General features: G+C 36.8%; 1 protein-coding gene across 3 annotated transcripts in view; it reads left to right on the top strand.

Moving 5' to 3' along the window:
- PI4K2B (phosphatidylinositol 4-kinase type 2 beta) overlaps positions 1-24,657 on the top strand; it is a 25,236-nt gene extending 579 nt beyond the window's left edge. Inside the window, exons 1-11 of one of the 3 annotated variants that reach the window (XM_053976518.1) lie at positions 2,985-3,320; positions 7,377-7,534; positions 12,569-12,769; positions 13,271-13,402; positions 14,734-14,887; positions 16,349-16,416; positions 16,912-17,008; positions 19,460-19,593; positions 20,648-20,707; positions 23,186-23,381; positions 24,176-24,657. In XM_053976518.1, the coding sequence (XP_053832493.1) occupies positions 3,023-3,320; positions 7,377-7,534; positions 12,569-12,769; positions 13,271-13,402; positions 14,734-14,887; positions 16,349-16,416; positions 16,912-17,008; positions 19,460-19,593; positions 20,648-20,707; positions 23,186-23,359 (1,476 nt within the window). In that variant the 5' untranslated portion in view covers positions 2,985-3,022 and the 3' untranslated portion in view covers positions 23,360-23,381; positions 24,176-24,657. Of the gene's footprint in view, positions 1-2,984; positions 3,321-7,376; positions 7,535-12,568; positions 12,770-13,270; positions 13,403-14,733; positions 14,888-16,348; positions 16,417-16,911; positions 17,009-19,459; positions 19,594-20,647; positions 20,708-23,185 lie in introns of those variants that run through there. The other 2 variants (XM_053976517.1, XM_053976519.1) reach the window with 2 other exon arrangements.

The raw sequence follows: 24,657 nt of genomic DNA, 5'->3' as shown, positions 1-24,657 counted from the left end.
TCCCCGCCCGGCCCTTCCCGGCCGCTGGGCGGAGCTGGGCCGCCCCCGGTGCAGGTGCGGGGCCGCAGGGGACCGGGTCCGAGCTTGGGGTGTGTCACAGGCGGTGTCCCGCTGTGAGAGGCAGCTCGTCAGAGCCCAGACTGCTGGGCTGGCGAGAGCCTGTTCGTGGGCTGGTTTTCCCTGCCCGCAGAGTTTAGCATTAGGCTGTTGGGAGCAGCCGCGTACCTCCCCGCTGCTCCGCCAGGGTGAGGACGTTCTCTTCTCTTCTGGACGTGTCCGGGGGCACAGGTGCCTGTGGGACGATCCTCAGGGACTAGGAGCAGCCTGCTAGGGCTGCAGGCGTAGCCCAAAACTGCATAACACGGACAAAGACATATTACCCAACATGACCTTTTTTTTTTTTTTTTTTTTCACACAACCTGGGGAAAAACAGTTACACCAGCAGGACATCTGGGCCAGGTTTTGCACCTTAGCTAGGAACTGCCAGTAAAGCATCAGCAGGTGGAAGCTTCCCTGGAGCACGGGCAGACGGCCGCCGTCGCTGTCCTTTGCCCCCCGGCGGCCTCGGGGACCGGCAGGTTTCCATTTGCCTTCTTGGAATAACTCGTAGGGAGTATAAAACAATCGAAGAGGCGCGTTAAATACGCGGGGTGTTTGTTCCAATGTTTAATTATTACCAGCCCGTATCTGGTCAACTGAATCTGTTTATGAAATCTTATCCGATTCTTCTGTTTTATAGTTTTAAGCTCAGACGGCTAATTAGCGTGTGACGTGTACGGAGCGACCGTCCCGCTTCTGTAAGTTTAGTTAGCCTGATTAGGCTCTTTTGAGCGTTTTGACAGAGTAATCTTACACACCAGTTTGAATTGTTAGCCCGTACTATAATTAACACAGTTTCTTAGCCCTTTGAGTAGAAGAGAGCTCTACAAGTTAAACTCTCCCGTTGGCGGTGTCCGCAGTCACCTGCGTTGCGGGATGTCGCGGGGCAGCTGCTCCTCCTGGTCTTTATCACAAGAGGGCGCTCACCTAAAGCGATAAGCGCACGATTGTGCCGGTATTCCTCTTTTTTCCTTCTTTTTATCCCGTTCCAGTGTTTCGACATAGTGTTCAAATACATATAAGCAGATGAAAGTTTGCTCTGTTGGTTAGAAGGATAGGGACAAAAGCTTTAGCATGAGGAAAATGACCCAGTTTATTTACGTGAGGTAATTCTTAGGAATTTTAATCCAGGTGGCTAATTGAAAAGTATTAGCTATTTGGAATTAAAATTAATGGTTTGTTAATTACTATGATGGTAGTGTGTATTTTTTTAATTATGAGTTCTCGTGGTGTTTGAACTCTGCACTACTGAAGAGTGAGGCAATATAAAGGCTTTGTGAGATCAAGACCTGTGAGCAAGTTACAGAATTCTTATTGAAGCAGAAGATGAAAACTAAGTTAATTGCATTTAAAAATACAGTAGTATGTGTAAATGAACGCATAAACCAGAAAAAAAGAAGGGTTTTTAAACTTTTTTTTTTTGCTGTGAGGCTGGTGAGACACTGGAACAGAGTGCTCACAGAAGTTGTGAATGCCCCGTCTCTCCAAGGGTATAAGGCCAGGTTCAGTCGGAGTCTGAGCCACTTGGTTTAGTGGAAGGTAGCTTTGTCCATAGTAGGGGAGTTGGAAATATCTTTAAGGAAAATCTTTAAGGTCCCTTCCAACCGAGGCCTTTCTATGAAATAACTAAAGAGTTATTCTCATTTTTTTTTTTCAAAAGCATTAACTCTCAATCTTTTTAGAAGTTAGTAAATTGACTGTACAATGGAACATTATTGAAACAGCCACAACTCACTTGTAGCTAAAGGGAGGTGCAGTATTGCTTTACAGTATGCTGGGAAAAATATCAGACTTCTCCCTTTTTGATTGATCTTTTTGTTTGCTTCACAAAGAAATTAACATCTGTTTAATTTTCTGTACAGAAAATTATATCCAGTTACTGTAACCTTCCTAGATGTGTTTACTAGGCAACAAATGGGTGTTCATCTGGAGTCACAGTTGATTGAGTTCACTTTTAGTAGAAAGGAATAGGAACAGAAATGCAAGTGTGAACAGATTTTATCAAATATTACAGATATTAGTAGTTACATAGGTAAATGACACTCAGTTTAATTCCAAAGTCCACTGGCTGACAGGCAACCCTAAACAAAACAAACATAAGTCCAGTATTTCAGTAAGGTTATATTTTGTCAGTAACAAAGAAAAGTGATTTTTCCCCTGTAATCCAGATTATGCACATGTTAAAGTTCTTATACCGTGCTCTTAACTATGAGACTAATGAATAATAAACATATACAATTAATATTTTTAGCTGAGAACTGACTTGCTCCCAGTATAACGTGTAATCTCAGTTCTGTGCAAGTATTTAATGCATGTATCTTTCTCCCATATTTCACCAAAACTTGAGGAAAACCCTTCTTCAATAAACAGGATTGGGAGAACACATCCAGGCTAAAATCTGACGCAGTATGTTGGGGTTATAGTTGTATCCGCTTTCTTCAGTTAATAACGCATGGATAGTGGGGGAACATGGAAATAATGGCAATGTATTCATACTGTTTTCTCTTATGCTGTTTTTTAGGCTTCGTTTTGGAAGTTACCGTGATGGTATAGAACAATGTTGTGCAAAGTTTGGGGAGGGAGAGCAGCTGGCTACGGCAAGTGGTGGCGAGGAGGCAAGCGTGTTCCAGGTGTAGAACTAAGGCGAGTGTCAGGGATGTTTTTGTTAAACGTCCAGCGCTGAAAGCTGCCGTGCGAGCTCCTGACGCTCGCTGGCGCGGAGAAGCCTCGGGAGCCGCCGCCGGCCGCCCCCGGTCGCGGCGCGCCGGCGCAGCCGCGGCCCCTTTAAGGCAGGTGGCGGGGCGGGCGCGGGGCCGCGCGCACGCGCGGGGCGGCGGAGCCGGAGCGGCGGGAGCGCCCCGAGCCCGCCCGGCCGCGCCGCCGCCGCCTCCTCCCGCCGCGCTCGGCCCCGGTCCGGCCGCCCATGGCGGAGCCGGGCGCGGAGGAGCCCGACGAGCGACTGCTGCTCCTCGTGGAGCCGCCGCCGTCGCCGCCTCAGGCAGAGCTGCCCCGGCGGGGGCCGCAGAGTGCGAGAGCCGCCCCCGGCGGGGCCGTGCGGCAGTGTGGGGAGCCGGGGCTCGAGGAGGTGGAGGACTCGGAGGACTCGGAGGATTCGGGGCCCGAAGGGGATGGAGAGGACGAGCCTCTCCTGCGGGCGTCGGATAGCGGCCGCGGGCGGCGGGCGGGCGCCGCCTGGGACAGGGAGCGCCGCGCCGCCGCAGGTACGGCCCGGGGCCGCCGCGCTCGGCGGGACGCGCGGGGAGCGGCGGCGCGGGTCGGGCCGCGCCGCTGTGCTTGGGGAGCGCGGCCGCGGGTCTAGGGGCACAGGCAGCCCCTGCCTCGTTCTGTCCTTCCAGCGAGGCTACAGAAATACCTGTCGGGACTGAAGTGCGCTCGTTGTGCCGTGTTCGATGGCACAGCATCGGTGAGGGGCAGAGATGTGTTGATCTCTCTAGACGTATGGGCTCGCTGACTGATAGTGAAGGGGAGATGCTGCAAACGGGTAGAAGTTCCACTGCTTTGTCCCTGTGTGCTGGGCTGCACGAACTCCTTTGCATCTTCATGAGTGTCTCCACTGTCACTTCTCCCCGCTCTCTGTCTGCTGCTTTGTTGGGCCTTGCTTTGTTTCTGTCATGTTGTTTGAAACTTGTGGCTTTGCATGTTTTAAAGACTGCTTTGTGGTGGGACCGGCTGCTGCTTCCTAAACACTTGGCGAAGTGTCAAGTTTTCAGTTTGACTTGCATATCCCACTATTTTTTTTGTGACCCTCATCGTTTCATCTTGAAAAACAAGTCAGTTTGTTCTTTGTTTTACTCATATGCTCACTTTGTACCATCACATGTTTTAAGTTTTAGATGTGGGCTCTACTGTCATATTTTTGGCTTTCATGAAAATGTATCTTGTTTTTGTATTTTCAAATCAGTTCTTGAAGAGCAAAATACAATGTGAAAGTCCAGAAATGCAGGAACTTATTAATTTGAAAACAGATGTAAGCGTGCCCATTATCTAATTCTAAATATACTGGCAAAGTGATAAATCACATGATATTTATTGCTTACTTTCTTTTCTTTAGACTTTCAAGCTCTCTGATTTTGTGCAAGTTTCTATAAAAGTATACATCTAGGATGGGTTTCCTGACAGAAATATGTGGAGTTCTGTCACTTCTTTGTTTTTGCTGTTGTAATTATGCTGTAGGATTTCTTGCCAGAGACTGGCAATGCTATTTCTTTTGCAACAATGGAGGACTTGAAAAAAATCGAAACACCCCCCCCCCCACATCAAGTTTAACAAAATAAGTTGTGCTAATAATTCTATTTTAGTAACTACGGAGAACTCTTACTTGTTTGGCTATAAAGACAGAAAAATCTTGTCTTTTAAGCACTCAAGTGTAGTACATACCTGTAATATAAACATGCCATTAAATGTTAGTGTTTTCCTGTCTTTTTCCTACAAGACTTAAGATCTGCTAAAGAGATACTGCTTCTAGCAAAGTATTTCTAGAAACTTTAAAAAGAAGTTGATGCTTCAGAGTGGAGGCTAGAGCCACAGGTCTTGCACCACTGAAGCAATTAGGATGGTGAATGCAGAGTACTACTTGGAAACTGCCCCAAAAGTGTGTAAGAAAATCTCAGAACTGATACTGATTAAAGCATCTCATCCTTTGTTTCCTTGTCCTTACCTTTTATGTGTAACCCGTGAAAATGCAGGATTGTTTCACGTGTCAGGTGGAACCAACATGCACCAGATGTTATTCATGTATGTTACTGCAACACACAGTGTTTCCTTAATGGAGACTGAATAGGAGAAGATGGAATTGGTTAAAGGGACTACCCGTAATCATGTCAATGTTTAAAAAGTATAAATCTAGCTTAGTGCTGAAGGAGTTCATAGGTGTTACTCTTGCAAAGTGTATTAGTTTAGCTTAGCTCATGTCATGCTAACTTGATGGAAGAACAGGTCGAGGTGCATACATGGGTGATAGCATTTCTATCTTCTTTGGCAAGTCTTCATCACTCCAATACAGCGGCTTCACAAACTTGGGCCTTGTCCAAATTAATGTGAAAAAAGTTCTCAAGCTTGGTAGTTTGACTGTGTGCGTGAGCCCTGTCTCCTTAGTGGGAGTTTAATGAGAAGAGTAATTTTCAAGAGTAATTGCAAGAGAAACCTTAATTAGTTATAATTGTAAGTCTAGAGACTGTACTGGGAATAAGTTGTGACATAACATGCTTTCTCAGTGGAAAAGTTGATTAAAATAATTTTTAAAAGAGAAACTAACTTAAAAAACCCCCAAACCCTGCCACATGCAGTGAATACAATCTTCAATTAATATGGCTTATTTTCATATGGAGAGGGTTCATAAACTCCTTAAAACTGCTAGTTTCCTTGTCAGCTAAATGTTTTTGTACAGCCACATCACTGTTGTAACATGCTTCCTAGCAGCACAGTAACAATACTGAACAAATAATGAATTTCAAAAGTTATCTATCTTTTCTTCTTTCAGCATGAAGTGTAATGAGGTTTTTTTTTGGTTTTAATTTATTTTTTATGAAGTTATCTTTTATGTTAGAAAGACATGGTTGAATAATTTCCTCAGACAGTGAGACTACTTAGTGGTTCTAGATTGTAGAATAAATGCACATAAATTAAAAATTGTCCTCTGAGTCTTCCGCACAGTCAACTGCAATCCATGTGATACAAAGTTCATCTGTAGGTTTTCTTCATCTGGAAGATAATTGTGCAGAATGACTTAGCATGGATGTTGCATTTCATTTGGTAACAGTGTAATGCACAAGTCTGATTTTGCTTTCACTGACAAAAATATGTACTGGTTGGAGCTCAGCTGTGAGGTAATGTAGATGTGTAGAGATAGTTGAGGCTTGACTATGAAATAAGAACCACTGATTTAAAATTACTTCTTCCATAAAAATAAGTTTGGTTTATTTCCCTAACTCATTTAAGTACTTTGTGGCAGGAAAACCTTTGAACCTCTTCTCTCCCTCTTGTTGTCCTACTCTAAAGTCTCAAAGTGTAGTTTATCACAGCAGTATTGGCCAAAGAGTTAAAACAGATTCTGATCTAATGGGCTGTGGCTGATGATTCTTTAGAATTATCTGCTATTAGCTTTAAGGTTTCTCTTCCTTGTTGCCAACTTATACTAAGATTTTTCCTATTTTTTAATGCTTTTGACTGTCTTTGTTTGGAGTCATGTTAATAGTTTAAGTGGTACATGCAAGCAAGTGCTAATGTTATAAAAAGCTTCAAAAACTGTCCTGACCTAAAAAAAAAAAAGTGTTTTTTTTTCTTTTTTATTTGACTCTCCAGAAACTATTGAGTATCTTTTTTGAATAGTTTCTGTGTTGGTTGTCATTCCAGAAGGATGTATATTAAATTTCTATAATTGCTGAAATGGGAACAAAGCAACTTTATCTGTAAATTATGAATTTAGAATAATGTACTGTTTGTTAATGCAGAAATGAGCCCTAATGCACAGGCCCATTAGAATGCACTCAGTTAACATGTGAAACAATCCTAGCATTAAAAAAGGTATAATAATCTACAGCATCGAAATTTGTGAAGAAATATTTTAAAAATTGAAAAGTCAGTAGTATTCTGGCACCTTCCTTTCTACTTGTCTTTCTAAATGTTTGCATAGCGTCCTAGAGTTTGCACAAATGCCTGCCCAGACCTGACTTCTGGGCTGTAGGTAAAGAAATGCTACAAGTTGCTTACAGTGTTTTAAGGCTGGAATGGTGGTGGCGTGCAGTAGTCACTGCTGTGTTGGTGCTGCTTGTGAGTGCTACATGTAGCAGATTATTCAGTGGATTAACTTCCTTGCATTTTAGCAGATAATAAACATGTTAGCCAAGTTCCTAAATGAATGCTACAATACTATTCTAATAGTGGGTAATGGGCAGGACACGAAAGTAGTATGTAAAATCTTTCATGCTTTTTTTAACTGTTTTGACTTTGAACTTTTTTTTCCCTCAGATTTGTTTCATAAATAAATATTAAAAAGAGAAATCCTTGAAAATTTTAAACACTTAGCAGTGGCAGTCTCAAATTTGTTTTTGCAGATTTGGCTGATTTACTTGAAACAAAAAGTTGATTAGACATGGATAAATCAGTGGAAAAACTTGCACTGATAAAATGGATGAGATTTTTCAGCCTGCTGTTGGATGGGTTTCAGCAGGGAAGGCTGTTGGCTTATCAGTGTGTTTGCTTATGCTTAATTTGTAGTACAAGTTGCATTTAAGACTGGTTGTTTTCTTGTTTTTCAGGGCATACAGGACATACTGCAGATATGAATATATTTTTAGATGATCCAGAATTTGCAGAAATTATTCTGAGAACAGAACAAGCGATAGAGTGTGGAGTTTTTCCAGAAAGAATCTCTCAAGGATCCAGTGGAAGTTACTTTGCTAAGGATCCAAAAGGGGTGAGCATGTTACTGCAAAGTCAGACACACCATCAGCAGCAAGTTGAAAATGGAAATTCAAAAATTCTATCTAGATGCAAATTAATTTAAATTAGTTATTTAATAAGTTATTGTATGTCAAAAATTATTTTGGCAAAATCAATCCAAGTAATACTTAGCTTATGCAGCAAGACATAATTAGAAATCTAAGGCAAAATAATTATTATTTCTGCTGCAGTTTTATCACATTTTTAATGATCTGCACCAAAGAAAAACTGCAAGAATAAAAGGGCCTCTAACATCTCCAAACAATTCAGGAATTCCCTTCTGCACAATCTTGTTCTCTGTGTGTTTTAACTGATTTTTACCCAACTAAGCTCCTGATTTCAGTGTGGTTTAAATTTCTTTAGCTAAGCTTCCTATATTTTTCTCTCTTTTCTTGTTAGATGGCCCTTTATTTAGGTCATGTCTCCTTTCTTATATATGATTGGTAGATGGGCAAGAAGAGTGATATCATCAAATCTACCTTTTAACTTGTACTTGTCTGCTGAATCTTAGCTGGAAGATTGGGTTTCCCTTCTGCAAGATTTGGTTTTCCCTTCTGTACTTGGTCAATGGTACCTTGAATAGTGATCATTAGTGAGGTGTCCTAAGGTTACTTTGAGACAGAAAAGTAATAATTACCTGAATCTCTCTCTTGAAAAGTAACATGTGGTTAGCATTATTAAGTAAGAGGAAATGATGTCTCAGTCACACTTTCACATTGTTTTCTTTAAATTAGAAATACTTTACTACTGACCTGTCCCACAAAATAAGACCTCCAACTGCTCAACTTCTGTTAATTTGTCACATATGATTTTATTTTAAGCTCAATCAACATCTTTTAGCTCTTAGACAGATGTAGGTGTTCATTAATCCTGAAGATCCCAGTTGTGCTGGAAATGGAAGTGGAACACTTTGAATGCCTAGGTTATCAGGGCATGTTCAAGATTTTTGTCATTCCCGTAACAGTATTTTCCCTTTCATTTAGAAGGTAGTATGGTTTTTGTTTAGTCATATTTAGTCATATTATTGGTCATTAGAAAATATGTTCCTGTTTTGCCAGTTAATTTTCATAGTTGTTTAGTTTGTTTTAATGGCAATTTTCTGGTGATAGTTTTTACACTTTATTGAATAAGTGGTTTTGTTTTTGTTTTTTAATGGAGTTACCTGACATTAATATAAATAAATATGTCAATTTATGGTTTTATTTTTACAGAAAGTGGCAGAACCACCCCTTCAAAATCTTCTGAAAACTGCAGTTCATATGCCTGTGTTCCAGAAATATTTGTTAGTAATGCTCCCCTTCATTCTGGTGGAGAAAATAAAAAGGAGGGTCTCTTACTTTTTGAAACCTGAAGGAAAAAAAAGTCTTCCTGCAATAGCCCATTACATTGTGGGGTTCTTGCTATCACATGCAATGCTGTAAATATAAAAACTTCTTCAGAGTTCCATCTTCAGGTCACTCTCTTTTTTAGTAGCTTAGATCTTTGTAGATTTTTTGATTGTATGCTTATATACACATATTCAAACTTCATGTTCTTTTAAAAGTAGGTTTATATCTTATTTAATATGCAGTAGGAAAAATGTAAGTAGTCGAATACTGGTTTGAAGCAATAGTTTTTCAAAATTTCTGTGCATGATGTATCTAATACAATATTCTAGAATGTTAAGCTAAAAATGCTTTACAACTGATCATGTTAAGTTTTTAATGCTGTGCAATCAAGATTTTTTTATTCTTAGAAAGTTAGAGAAATCACTAGGGAAAATAAATCATACCATATGTGCAAATCTGTTTTGTCTGAAGCTTATCTATATTGATTTTGCTGGTTTTCGGTCACTAGCAAACACCTGAGGTACTCACTGAGCCGTGGCAATGGTGAGAGAGTATTTGTGCATTGTTTTGGTATAAACCATAGTATTTTGGATGGGCCATATTATTCCTTGTTTCTTATGTGGTGATTTTCTTATTGGTTTTACTTTTCTTTTGCCGTGTTGTTTTTGTTCCTAGTTAAGTTTCTAGTAGTGACTTGCCCTCCTCCCTTATGCAGGTCATTGATTTGAATAAAAGTATTTAGGAGAAACAAAGATTGAGAAAAGAAGACTGTTTATTTTATATGGTTCAGAAAAAATTATTGCAAAATATGAAAGTATTTCGGATAATGGGACTGTGAGAATTATGATGCTGAGTGCTTAGCAGACTTTAAATTTTGCTTTTATTTTTTGCTTTTGTTCTAGAGCTTACCTATGTTTACTATCCATATTAAAGGTCTGATGAAACTTCATTTTGTCAATAGTGCAACTTTTATATGTAGAATAGATTTCAGATCCTGTTTGAGTATTGCATCATTCCACTTCAGACTGGTTCTGTATTTGCTTTCTCCTATTCCTCTTGAGTAATCTCCTCTTTCTTATTCTGGGAAGGAGCTCATTAAAGATGTACTAAGCCTTTTTACTGGTCACCTTCTGAAGTGCCCAAAATTAATACCAAATTACAGATCAAATAAGCTGTTTCCATTAGGTCACCTTATGTGCTGATTTGGTCCTATCAGAAAGATAAATTTCAAACTGCATTATTAAAATTAGCTTTTTGCATTTATTGGCAAAAGTTAAATAGTTGCATAGTGAAATGGAGTTCAGTACTTAAGCAGCACTATTACAGAAGGCTTGAATATGTCTGCATTTGTTGTTCATTGTGTAAGCAATAAATAAAAGACATGGTGTCTGTTACAAATTGTTCTGCAATATGTTCCTGACAGTTCAACTAATTGCTCGTGTTAATAAAGTCAGTCTATAAATGCATTTTGACTGGCAAAATTAAGACTGGCCTTGGTAGCTTGTTCTATAGACAAGTTCTACAGAACTTTTTTGTTCTATTCTGGTCCTCAGCAGCAGTGGCTCTGTAAAGTTTAGCAAAATTCTAACTTGAGTAAAACCTTGGAAACCATATCCAGATTTGACTGTAGAGCACAGTACAGTCCAGGCTGGTAACAGAACGAGCTAAGCTCCTTTTTTAAATGGGCACTTACTAGGAAGTATTAGCCAGAGAGTGATTCAGAAGAGATAAAGGTTTGGCTTGTACTTCTAAATACACCACAATGATTCCAAAAAAAGCAAAGCTGCTAGCTTTGTTTTAAGAAGGTAGATACATGTGATTCAGTAGGAAAAAACTAAATAACTTTTTAACAATTCTAAAACTAACATTAGGATTTTGACTAAAGTAGTATTCCAAATGCTGTGATATAAAAATAAAAAAAAATAAATAGTAAAGTATTCAAAAAACATGCTGGCCTCTCACATTGCATAGACTATTTATTGCATTTGTATAGTCTAAGTCGAATTTTGTCAGTGCAAGGTTTTGAATGCAACCTTAGAATCACAGATAACAGCATACCAAACCCAAGGGAATTCTTGTCAATTTTTTGCCTGACTCTGTTGATAGGATGCTGATTTTATAGTATGAATGCAAATAATAGTATTTTATAACTTAGTTTTCCTTGTATTTAATGGGAATTAATCAAAATAGATAGATGAGACATACAATGCTACTAATGCCTGGTGTCTTGTGTATTTGTTCACAAACTGAATGAATTAAGTTTTCTATAGTTACTTAGTCTTGGACAATCTCAGACAAAGCAAGATTGTCTTGTAAAAATTGGTTGAAAAAATCTCTAGGAGCTAAACCAGCTGGTCAGATCCTCTCCCAAATGCAGCTGAATCAGCAGCTACTGAAGAATACTGCTGGTTTCTGACTGCCAGCAAACATGTTCATGACCTGAGTGTGAATCAGCTTTGAGTGTTGGTGCAACAGCAGATAGTGTTTAGCTTATAGAGATACTCACTTTTTTCATAGGGATTGAGTAAAGTACTAATATGTGAAAATGCTTCTTAAAAAGTTGTCCTTAAGTATTTATCAGAAAGAATTTGATTTACTTGTCATTGTCCAGTGAGAGGGGATGAAGATGCAGCATTTGTATAGCATTCCACTTGAGCTACTGAAGAGTCATTATGAGAACTTTATGTACTAGGCCAAAGTTTATCACAGACAATTGAAAGGTTATATATTTTAATGTGGTAATAACCCTGTGGATTGAGGTTAGCAAATACAGAACCCTGTGTAGAAGGCATCTTGAGAAATTGCCAATTTAATGCTTGTGCTGTGGAGCAGCATTGTTTTAACATAACTCTTGAGGAATGTCTAACTAACCTTTTGTTAATTGCACCCTAATTTGGAGACTGCAGAACTTGGCTGTCTGTTCCAGTCTCGAGCTGCACTTAAGTTTCTAAAGGATTTCTTTTTTTGCAGCTTACCTGCTGGGTTTTAACCCTGTCATTTTTCGTCTCTTTAACAGTAAATGTGTTGTTCCTTTTTTTTTTCTATAGCAGCCTATTCCGTAGTTCATTGTGCCTCAGTTTGCTCTTAGCTTAAGCATTCACCATTCCTACTGTCTTTCCTTATTCACATATTTTGTGCTTATTCTCATTTTTTTCAGCTTTCTCCAGTTTATTAACAAATTTCTTGAAGCATAGTGTTCAAAGCTGGACACAGGGCTCTGACAAATTTTAAGATTTACTCAGTGTCTCTAATGTAAATGATGGCTGATGGTAATTTTGATCCAATCAATTTCAGGGTAATAAGAAAAATAGATTTAAAAGAAAATAAATCTGTTGATTTTTTTAGTGTACTATTAAGAACTTAAGGTAAATACGTATATATATTTTAAAATGCAGTCCTTTTGAATTTTGACAAAATGTTTTGAAAAAGTAAATGTTTGTTTGGATTTTCTCTTATGAAGAGTTTATTTTGAATTTACACTAATTCTAAAGAAGCATTTCATGATAAATTTATTTGAAATTCAATTTTGTTAGTTGTATTATTTCACCATCTAAAAAGAACAACTGTAAAACGCACTGGATAGGATTTAACCAATATTTTTAAATAACTAATTTTAATACTCATTTTAATATTTTGCAACTCAAAGTGCTCATATTTTAATTTTATATTATTTACCTCAGAAAATTATTGGAGTGTTCAAACCAAAATCTGAAGAGCCTTATGGACATCTAAATCCAAAGTGGACCAAATATTTTCACAAAGTTTGTTGTCCTTGCTGCTTTGGCAGAGGCTGCCTCGTTCCAAATCAGGGATATCTCTCTGAAGCTGGTGCCTATCTTGTGGATGAGAAGCTGGGGCTTGGAATTGTACCTAAAACTAAGGTAAAAGTTAAACCATGTAAATTACTGAATTAAAAAAAAAAAAAAAAAAGCCAACATATTTGTCAGTCTCTGAAGTGTGGTTGTGTAGATAGCCTTGTATATCATGTGTTATTTATATGTCATTTATAAACTATTGCAAGTACAAAGGCACAGTAGTTCGATGTAGAATAAGTGACTGTGTTTTTTGATTTAATGGATAATTTTGAGATCTGAATTGAATCTTTTCTTTGGAGCCACTTTTTAGCATTTTCTGATACCTTTTGTGCCTCATGTTTTGATGAGATTCAAATTGCAAAAATCCGCATGTAAAATTCCCATTTTTGTTTGGGATATATAAAATAAAGACTATTCACCTTTTTATATAAAATTTATCTATTGAAAATACCTGATGCTTGCTTCTTATTTTTAATTTTTTTTTAATAGCTGAGCATAACATTAACTGTAAATTTACAATTGAAATAATGAAGAATTCTGAGCTGTGTTTAACTTTCATATTTGAAGGTCGTCTGGCTTGTCAGTGAGACGTTTAATTACAGTGCAATAGATCGTGCAAAGTCAAGAGGAAAAAAATATGCTTTAGAGAAAGTGCCAAAAGTTGCTAAAAAATTTAATCGAATTGGACTACCTCCTAAGGTAAGATCAAAAATAAGTAATTTGTGCACTTCCTGATTCTTACATAAAACTTTTTTTTTTAAAAAAAGCGCATTTATAGGTAACTTCAATGGTAGGAGAAAAAAACTTGCTACTGTTGAAAACTGTCTGAAATTTGATACAACTGTTTCCATGCAACATGTATCCACTCTTACATCATTCCTTCTTTTGAACTATATTAATAATCTATTCACTTTTTGTTTCAGTTAACAGTCCAGTTTTCTGCTGCAGTAGTAACATATTAATTGTTGTATATCTCACTTTTGCTCTATTGATTGCTTACTACCTGTCCTTTCAGTGTCATGTTTTGATGTTGTCAGTCTGTTTTTTCCCTGCAGTTTATCTAATTTTTAATTTTTTTTTATGATTTTTTTTGCCTTCTATTGTTTTTATTCTTTTGAGTACCCTGTTGTTGTGTTCTTCCTCCCTCCCTTTTGTCTTATGTGAAGACTACACTAACTAAAAACCTCACATCTTTCTTGCCTAATGAGCCTCATTGTATCCCCAGAATATCATTACAGTGCTCTAATCCTAAGCTTTTAAAACACCGATTACGTAGAGTGTGGGTAATCCACTTGTGGCTGTTCCCAGCAGTTTAGATCCATGTGACATGGGTTGTGCAAGCTTTTATGAGCTTTTATGGTTATTCCACATGCCATGAGTTTACCTATCTGCATTTTATTTCTCAAATATAAGTTCTTGAATTTCAATCTTGAGCATCTTTCATATGTGTATGGAGCCTATGCCAGCTCTCATGTTCTTCATTGGACTCTTTTGGGAAATGTATTTCAGTCATTTTTTGCAAAAAACATCTGTTTTGAAGAAAGTGGTTAATGCTGCTGTTCTTATAGTGAAGTTTTAAGGCTTTTCAGAGAGGAAGATTTTTCTCTTGTAATTTTTAGTCAGTGTTCTCTGATCTATTGAAACAAGTGTTTCCAGTGAAAAAGAGAACAGGTGTTACTTATTTCTCTCTGTTTCATATACTTCTTGCAATACTAACTGTTCATTTGCACTGAGCTGCCTGGCTATATTTTATTCCTGGTAAACTCATTGAGTATTTAAACAAATATTAAAAAAAAAACCACCACCAGAACCCCCAGAAACCCATCCTCACATGATTTGACTCTTACCTTTTTTAAGATTATAGGAATGAAAGACAAATTTATTTATTATTTAATTTAATTTTTTTTGTAGTGTCATACTTCCTGTGCTCTGAACTTTGAAAGTATATAATGAATTTTTCTGTTAATGTTGAGATAACTTATGTGATCTACCCATGTGCATTTTCCAAATGCATTTTCTTAATATTTTAGGTTGGCTCCTTCCAGCTATTTGTTGAAGGATATAAGGAAGCTGACTACTGGCTCAGGAAGTTTGAAGCTGATCCTTTACCTGAGAACACAAGGAAAGAATTTCAGTCGCAGTTTGAAAGACTGATTATCTTGGATTATGTCATCAGAAATACAGGTATTTGTTAGTATCTCTTGGTATTTATCTATTTTTGTGAGGCAGAAAGCAATGCTGCCTGAAAGCTGGAGCTTAAGGCTTTTAGTGCATTTCAGATGCTTTTCTCACATTTGAAGGCCATAAAGATGCAATTTAAATTAAAAAAAAAATTACTTTGGATTAATACATTAAATATTGCAGTACAAAAACAGTCCAAACAACTCTTTGATTGTTGCTCACTATTTTTCAGCAATGTGAGGAGTCAAGAACAAATGCTTTCATTGGCTTTTGATTCTGTGCATAGTCCATTTTCTGTTTCCTCCAATTAGGGTAAAGGATGGTGAGGTTTCAGGACACATAAGAAAAGACATGACTACAATTCCTTTTATTCTAAACTGGAGCTGATAATAGCACAGTTTCACACCAGCTTACAACAGTTCATATTCATTCTGTAGGCACTGAGGCACCACTGCAGTGTGTACATGTCCATTCTCCTGCACTCTTGTTTTTATCAATTACGAGCTGGGATTCTTCTATTACCTACGTAGGTGAATTACTTCTTGAGGAATTCAAAGGCAGTGTTATGTTTATAATATTTACTTTTCTATTTTGGCAGAGGTAGACATCTTTGCTTTTCTTCAGACATACCAGGTCTAACTTATTTTCCTTTTCTCAAATTCTCTTTTTAGGAGCAAACTAGAAGAATTACATAAGAATGTAATACTTGCTAGCTGGTTTTTGACATCCTTAAAGTTGTGAAGCAAATACTCAAAATGCAAAACCTCGTTACATGCATGATTTTACCTTCATCTAATATATCTAATCATAATAGAACATGAAAATATGATGATGATTAAACAGAATTTAATCTACCATTTGTAGGAGAAGGTCCTACAAATCCATGCAGTCATCCTCTGTCTGAAGGACCTTCTCAGAGTGTTTAATCTCACAATTTTGTCTGAACCATGTAGGCATTTTCAGTTTCTTGCCCTTCTGTTCAGTTTTGCCCCTTCTCTGTCTTCAGAGTCGGTTTTCTCCATGTAATCAACGGTCACATTATCTACAATTTTGGAGGCCTTCTCCATTTCCTCATCAGCATTAAAACAAGCTTAAAAATTAAGTCATTTGGGTCTGATAGTGTTTTCCTCAGGAAAAATGCAGACCACAACCAATCTTTCTGCATAAAATGTATGAAGACAGTTTCTGTCAGCCTTTTTGATATTTTGCTGCATATTCAGCCAGCTGAGGAACCTAAAGAAGTAATACATACCCAGGAACACGTGGTAAATTTGGTATTTCCACTGAATTGGTTGCCTGTACGTTTCAGTAAAGCTAAACCACATGTGATGGGAAAAACCTTTTTTGAACAGTTTTGTCTAACTCCATGGGTAAAGTGTCAGTTTACAATATTGTTGTATGTCTCTCTAGATGATGATTTTTTTTAAAAATGACATGTTGTGACATGCATTTTTCTCTTTAAAGACAGAGGTAACGACAACTGGTTGGTCAGGTACGAAAAACAAGATGATGGACTTGATCTGGCAGATAAGGTAAGAGAATTGTACTCTGAAACTTATATTCTTTGAATTGTTTCGTTTTGTAACTTGGTCTTGCTGGAGATTAAGGGCATATCCTTAATCTTGGTGCATGGTCTCAAGAAATATAACTACAAATTATTGTAGGCAAAATGAGTGGAAAAGCTATTTTGATTAAACTAGATAGAACAGTGCTAGAAATTATTTCTATTGTTCTGTATTTTTCTCTACTAGCTTGGGCTATAATAAGAGTAACAATGTCCACTCTTGCTCAGGTACATTTCTTCATCCCTTTGTGCTCTGCTTATCTTGTGTTTGGGGAAGGGCTTCTCTTTAATGGTAGTAGAGTAAGAAATTATGCGTGGTGGAATTTATTTGGATACTGCTTTATATTGTTTTAGTTGAATTCAACCAATGAAGCTACAAAGTATATTACTTAGTGTTTTTAATGTGTTTTGCTCTTTGTGTAAGCATGTGACTATCACTTACTTTTGAATATTCCTTCTGTAGGATATCCAATGGACTATGACTAAAGAATCTATTAAAATTGCTGCAATTGACAACGGTTTAGCATTTCCTTTTAAGCATCCTGATGAGTGGAGGGCATGTAAGTACTGCATTCTTCAATCATTTTCCTCTTGCGAGTGTAACTTCCAAAGAAGTAATTTTTATTTGTGTTGTTGTAGTAAGGAGCTAAGAAATCATCACTAGCTATATATTGAATTTTTAAATAATGTACTCTTCTTCAGAAAGTTAGCAACAAATTCCATTTTTGCAATGGCATATGTGATTTGGTTGTTGTTCATATTTTTTACCTTTAGACAATATTAATACATGGACACTCATAAACATAATACTGTATGTACTGGTGGAATTGGAAAAATTTAGCAGCATGTTTCTCACACAGGTTTTCTTGAAAAACATAGTGGAAAATAACTTGATTGCAAAGATTTGCAAGTTGTCCCTCTGTTGGCCAAATTTCTATTTCAAAATGAAAGGTACTGTTGTAGGTGGACAAGTAGGCAGGTTGTTTTTTCTTGTTTTCAGCTTTAGCTTACTTTGTAGAAGTTAATATTTAGTTAGTCAATTTTCCATCTGCTTGAAAATACTATTACTGTTAAAATAATGTTGGTTATGACCACATCTCTGACTACTTATCATTAGGAGGGAAGAGCCCAACAGGGACTGCAGTGATTTCTGTGTGCTATTATCCAGTCAGGTAATTCTGTCAGTTAAGTTTGGGCTAGTTATGCTGTCAAAAGGCTGGTTAAGTACTCCACCCAGAGCTCCATGCAGTCTCTATCTTGATACTAAATAGATGTTGTCCTATATATCTCTTGGGTACAGTCACTCCTGTAGCTGTTCTAAAGACACAGCAATTGTTGCTTATTTCATACTATCTTTACTTCAGCATCAAAAAGAATTAAGTTGCATGATCCTTTAGAATTCTTTTGCAGATGGACAGGTGTGTGATAGTTTTGTCAATGTAAACTTGTAGCATTATTTTTACAAATTGCAGTCTCTCACCCCCTAGAGCATGGTTTTGATGATTAGAGCTACTGGATCACTGAGGATAACCTTCTCAAACCCAGAGAGAAGCATTTGCAAAAGGCAGGAAGTTAGTCCAGCATAGATGAACAGGGAAATCCTTACTGAATTGGGATGCAAAATTTAAGTACATTTTTTAAAAAAGGGAAGATGTGGAGACGTCCCTGAAAAAATAGAGAATTTTTCCAAAAGTGCAAGAATGGAGTTAGGAATGTTGAAGCTCAGCTGGAGTACAGAGGACATAAAGAGCAACAAGAAAGGGCTGGGTAAATTAGAAGTGAGAGTGGGACTGAAGAAAAGTGCAGCAAAGACATAAAGACATAAGAAAGAAGAGGTTACTCAATGCTGACTTAGCCTCAGTTTTCACTTGTAAGATTTGCTCTCTGTCTCTTGGATCTCAAAGCTCATAAGCAGATCCCCTGGGAATGAATCCCCAAAGCAGAAGAAAGGGAGCACTTAAGGAAGATGGTCATAGGGAAGTTCATAGGAGTAGATGGGATGCAGTGGAAACAGTGGCAGCTGGCTGATGCTGTTTGTAATGCAGTTTCCTCATCACTCTTGAAAGACTCTAGGAAAGTTGCTTCAGTCTCCGTGAAGACTGTGGAATGAATCATCCTGGAAGCTGTGTTCAGGCACATGAAAAACAAGGTGATGATGGGGAAGCCAGCATGGATTTACCAAGGACAAACTGTGCTTGATAACTAGGCAGCTTTTAATGATGACTGCTTCAGTGGCTGAGGGGAGGGCAGTGAATACTGATTTTTTTTTTTTTTTTTCCTTGACTTTGGCAGGGACTTCTACATGCTGTGTCATAGTATTGTAGAGAAACGTGAGATACGAACTAAACAGACTGTGAATGTGAACTATGGGGAAAACTGGCTGGACTGTCAGGCTCAAAGGGCTGTGGGCAATTGTGAGGAAGTTTAGGGGGTGGCCTGCTGCTAGTGACTTTCCTCAGCTCCTGTAATTAATAGTTTGGTGTCTCGTTTAACATCTGGTAACATTAATTGCTTTTGCAATATAATTTGATAAAAGCTGTCTAATAGCAATTACATGAAAAGTTATGAATGCTTTTATTTCAACATGCTTAGAAAAAGGCATTTAAAAGAATTTAAAATATATCAAAAATAGTAACTTTGTTAATTCTGCCATATGAGTCAAATACCTTAAAGATTTCTATTTGATTGCAGCTATTATTGTACTCCAAAGGAAACTGCCTTACTAAACTACGGGGAGACCACGATTGTTGCTTACCATGTTTAATTTATATACCTTTTTTGCTTATTGCTTTAACTAAATATTTATTGCTTAATATATTTCACTGTTTGAAAAAAATGGCTTAGCAGTTGTAAAGCTGCTCTGGTAACTGTAGCCAAAAGGAATGTGTGAGGTAACAATGTTGGGTGTTAAAAAGGGCTGTTACTGAGAACTTGCTGTAGGCAGTAGAGGACTTGACTCAGAATTGAATTTTTGCTTGTTTATCATTAAGTGCACTGTTTTTCTGCATTAGATCCCTTTCACTGGACTTGGCTTCCTCAAGCAAAAGTTCCTTTCTCTCAGGAGACCAGAGACCTAGTTCTTCCTCGCCTTTCTGATATGAACTTTGTACAGGACCTTTGTGAAGACCTTTATGAGCTATTTAAGGTGAATCAAGTGCTTCTTTGAATTGACTATTACTGAAGTAGCTGATACTTGTAATGGGACGCTTACATTCATAAAAGGAACAACCTGTTCTATTATACTGTGCTATTTTACCTTTAACACTGGCATGGTAGAAAGGGTTTATGTTATTATAAGGAAACTGTCACCAATGTGGTTAATTGATAGTAATTAGCTCATCTGAAAACATAAATTAATTATTCTATATCTAAGTTTCACAAAATCAATTAAAGCTAGTTTACTCTTGCATCACAGATCTGTGTAAAAACAGCATTTAACATACCTATGTGGTGTGTATACACTTAAACTGTGGCAGTGAGGAAATCATGTATTTAACATAACTTAAAGTACCTCCATACCTTTCATATTCTTAATTTTATATGCATATATTGTGCTAAGCTGCTGCTGAAATCTTGATCAAACTCACTTTAAAGATACTGAAACTGTCTACAGTACTGACATGTAAAGAGTGCCCTTCTCTAAAACATTTTGTTAACATTTGTGTCAGATGTTCAAGTGAACTAATCCAACTAAGGATTGAAAGAATTGGAAATTTTAAACTTTTAATGCAAATGTAGCTGTAATGTCAAAACTAGATCCTGAAACACATTTTTGCTACATTTGCATCTTCAATTCATTTGTGTTCAAAATGCCTCTGGGTTTGTTAGCTAAGTATTGTTAAATCTGAAGGAGGAAGTATTTTTCTGCTGGAGTTATCATGAGAGAAAGGGCACTGTAACCTGTGATAATATTAAGCCTGGTATAATACCTGTTGGTATTTACCAATGCCCAAAATGGTATCCACTGATGTATTTTATTTTATGAGGTGGAACAGTCTTCATTTTCACATATGTTAACTTGATACAATAAATTGACCTTTTTGTGATTCATACTAGCATTCAATTTGAAGCTTTCAAAAATTATTATCGTGTGGGTAAACATGAATATGCATATTATGATATTGATGAATTTGCATGCTAAATATATAGCTAAAAATAAATGGGTCATTTACTATAAACTGTTTGTTTTCTAAATAAAGACTGACAAAGGATTTGACAAGGCTACTTTTGAAAACCAGATGTCTGTTATGAGGGGGCAGGTAAGACTGCTTTTTTACATTTTTATTTATGTATTTAATTTGTCATCATTCCTCAGCTGCTTTCTTAAGAGCTAGAAAAAATAACTCCTATTACACTGAATGACATTTGAAGGTATTGTCATCTGAGAAGACTAAATTTCTAGAGTTTGTTCTTATTTGTGGATAGATAAAACAGCAGAAAGTGTATGCTGTTTATTTTTTTTATTTTTACAGAAAATGCTTTTATTCTAATTCCCTTTTATTGTTTTTGTGGGGGATGGAGAGGACTTAACTGTAGATCCTTAGCAGGTATTTTAAAAATGAAAAAGAATCATAAGTTTGGATGGAAAATTTGATGTCTATTTCATTATGCTATTAAAATAAATGTGACTTTATTTTAGAGGGTTGACATGATTATTGAAAGCAATATTAGGTAATAAAATTTTTTAATCCTATCAAATGTTGAGACCATACTTCAAAACAGTCCAGCAATTTTCAGGTTAGAGATTTGATCATATTTAAATGCTGGGCTTGTTTTGTTTTGTTTTCTGGGTTTTTTTGTGGTTTTTCTAAACACTAAGAGAGGAGGACATTTCTCTATTTCCTCCTATTTTACAATTTGACTGGTGTGAAATACTAGAGAAAAAGTTTTAGCTAAGAACAAATTTAGCTTATTGTAGGTATAAAATAGTGATATCTGCAAGTGTAAGGCAATTGAACTAGGCAAATTAATAGTCCTATTTGCCCTGAATTTATTGAAACTTAGTGTTCATAAATTCAACATTGATAGTTTTAAGACAATTGCTATAGTGTCTTAATTCCATGTTTTCTCTGTAGAATTTCCTATATCAGGATGTACCTTGCACAAGACTGCAGCTCTGCTTAGTCAAACATAATCCCAGTTAACATCTTTTGTGTGGTAGCTAAAAGACAGTAAACCTTACTTACTACTAAATTGAATTATAGGAGTTGTTTCTGAAATAACTTTTCTGGGAAGTTTGTGTAGTCATTGGAAGGTGGGTTCTTGAAGTACTCATGCATCCTAAACTGTATTAAGTAGCTTTTTTCTGATGAGACAATTGGCTTCAAGGAATCTGTTATTTAACAAAACACTTGAGGAAAAACGTGATTGATATAATTGAGAGTGATATAGCTGAGGTTGTCAAAATTAATTTTCCGCTATAAAGGCTGCATCCAGACCCTTTCTTCACACACTGTCCCTCAGGTGGATTTTAGCAGATATTTGTTTTAGTTTTGGGGTTTTGTTTACTTCTCTCTAGCTATATAAAAGTGTGTTTCACTGTGGGAAATGTCTGGTTTTCAGGCATGGAAGAAATGCAGATAATGAATAATCCTTGGATGCAGTTGGAAATACATTGGCAAACAATGTCTTTTAGCACTGATTTAAAACTTGGTTTTGGTGTAAAACCAAAGTATGTTACAGGACATTATAGAAGACTTGGCTATCTAGATCACATGCTAAGGGATTCATTCAGTTTGGATGAATTTGCAATATATCCAAAACATCTAAATACATCTTTAAAAATTAGAAAATGAAGAATCTAGATAAAGAAACTGTAGGGAAACATATCTTGCATGGAAGAGTCAAGGTCTTTAAATCTAAGATACCAAACATAGTTAGAATCCTATTTCTGTGAGGTGTAGGAAAAATTTTGGGAAGGGTTTCAAACCCAAAATAAACAGTTCTCTCAAGAATGTGGAGTCTAAGCAATGGGTAACACATCTACAAAGGGTTGCCTTAGAACTTTGAGAATGCAAATGTCAAGAGGAGTTGCTGGCAGAACCAAATTGCAGTAAATAATGCAAAAGACTGTGCAGAAGAAGCAGAGGATCAGTCTTACAAGGAAGAAAGGAACATTGTGCATGGGAAAAAAAGCTTGATATTAAGGATAATGCAAATGTATCGCTAGAGCTAAATTGAATACTTGCCTCAGTTTTCAGCAGGATAACACTGAACACTGAGTAAGTTATGAGAGCAGTCTGTGAGCACTGAAGTTTTGGAAGAAAGATAACAGACTCCTGGGAGCTGAGGGCTGAGTTTGGGTCTTAGCACTGGGTTTGGTATGAGCTAATTTTATGACTTCATATCTTCTGATACGAAAATCATTTGTAGCTGAACTGCTGGTACATCCTATGTTAAATCATGTTGATGGCTTTCTTACAGGTATTTTTTTCACTAACGGTGCAATGCTTTCAAGAGATGTGCTAAATTTAAAATGCTCTTAGAATTTTCTGAAAATTTGAAGAGGACTGCATGAAATAGTCAGGAAAAGAATGGAGGGGTAGACAGCAGTAGGATGTATTTATGTTACCAAATAAATAAAATATTCCTACTTTCAATAGATGTATTTTGAAATGAATTTATTCAGCAGTATAGTCCTCTACAGAATTGATTGAAGAGTGGCATCTAAAATGATAAGCCCATTAGCCACAGTTTTATTTGTACACCCTAACCTTACCTGCTTTTATTCTTTTTAGATTCTGAATCTTACGCAGGCATTAAAGGATGAAAAGAGTCCCATTCAGCTTGTTCAGATGCCACGTGTGATTGTAGAGCGAAGTAGCACTGGAAGTCAGGGCCGAATTGTTCATCTGGGTAATGCATTCACACAGACCTTTCATAGCAGGAAGCCTTTCTTTTCCTCCTGGTAGCAACACAAATACATGGGGAAGAGTAAGTTGCTCTTAACTTTAGAAAGCTACTTTTGTGTAAAGGCTCTGCAATAATGTACTTCTGCTGTATACCAAGAGCTCTGACTGCCAACACCTCAGAACTTAAATTCTAAAGACTTAAGAAATGTTTTTTGAATGTAATAAAAGTTTACAATTTTTGTGTCAAAATTGTGAATTCTTATGTCAGGGAATGAAAAGAATTTGTCCATACTGTATTTTTATAGGCTAAATTAATGTATTCTGGATAAGGGAAGACAATTTGCATATGCTGAGAAACTAATTTTGAGTACAATAGGAATTTTTTGTTTAATATAAATGTGAGAATCCATACATTATGAAGTTCTTTTTATATGGCCTTTAAAAAAAAAAAGGTTTAGAATGTTATCTTTGATTGTGAAAATGCTTTTTCTTGGAATTTCTTCTTGGTATTTTAAACTGGTTATAGATTTTTGTAGACTAGTTACTTGAAAAGTCATGCACTTAAAAAGAAAAAAAAAAATCAATCTCTTCTTGAAATACAAGTTGAAGAAAGGGAGCAGGGGGGAAAATGCTCTAAGTAGGCTTTTTTTTGCACACAAGGACCAAAAATAGTTAAATAGTTGAATTACAGCAAAATTCAACCCAAGTAAATACACAGTTTCTATTGTGACAAAATACACTGAGTGTATGTTTCAGAGGTTGAAATTTCACTGTAGTGTCTGGCACTTGTATATTTAAGCACATATATGGAAATCTGTGGTATTTCTTTGGAGATGCATCACAATGAAGGAATTGAATTGCACCATGTTGTTACAGGTTTGTTTTGCCATTCGTGTAAAAATGTGTTCATCTCTTGTCACCGGAGTGGTTCTTCTGCTAATGACAGAGGCACTAATGTGTTCATCATCACAAAGCCAGTCTGCCTTCTAAATTTCTAGCTAAACACAGTTTGTTTGTGTTTTTTTTTTTTTACTGGAATAAAAAAAGAAAAAACCTGGAATACCTACAGTGCAGAGAATTACTTTTGTGCCCTGAATAATGTTGTGCTCACCTGCCAATTTCCATTTGCATTTAAGTTACCTGGTTTAAGACTTGACAGTCATGTTTCTAAGTCTGTGACTTACGTAATGTGGTAAATATTTTTATTTTAATAATTTTCTGGACATTTAAGACTGGGAAGGGGAGAAAGATTGCTGCTTTTATGAAACCTTCAGTATTTCAGACATTGCTGTATTTTGTAATTCTAAGCAATATTGTTGAACTCAGAAATAATAAAATGCTGCTTGTATTTTATGTAA

Source organism: Vidua macroura, chromosome 4 (genome assembly GCF_024509145.1).
Source record: "Vidua macroura isolate BioBank_ID:100142 chromosome 4, ASM2450914v1, whole genome shotgun sequence".
NCBI classification, from domain to species: domain Eukaryota; kingdom Metazoa; phylum Chordata; class Aves; order Passeriformes; family Viduidae; genus Vidua; species Vidua macroura.
The sequence above is the reverse complement of the archived record's forward strand: the minus strand, read 5'-3'. Positions and strand labels throughout refer to the sequence as shown.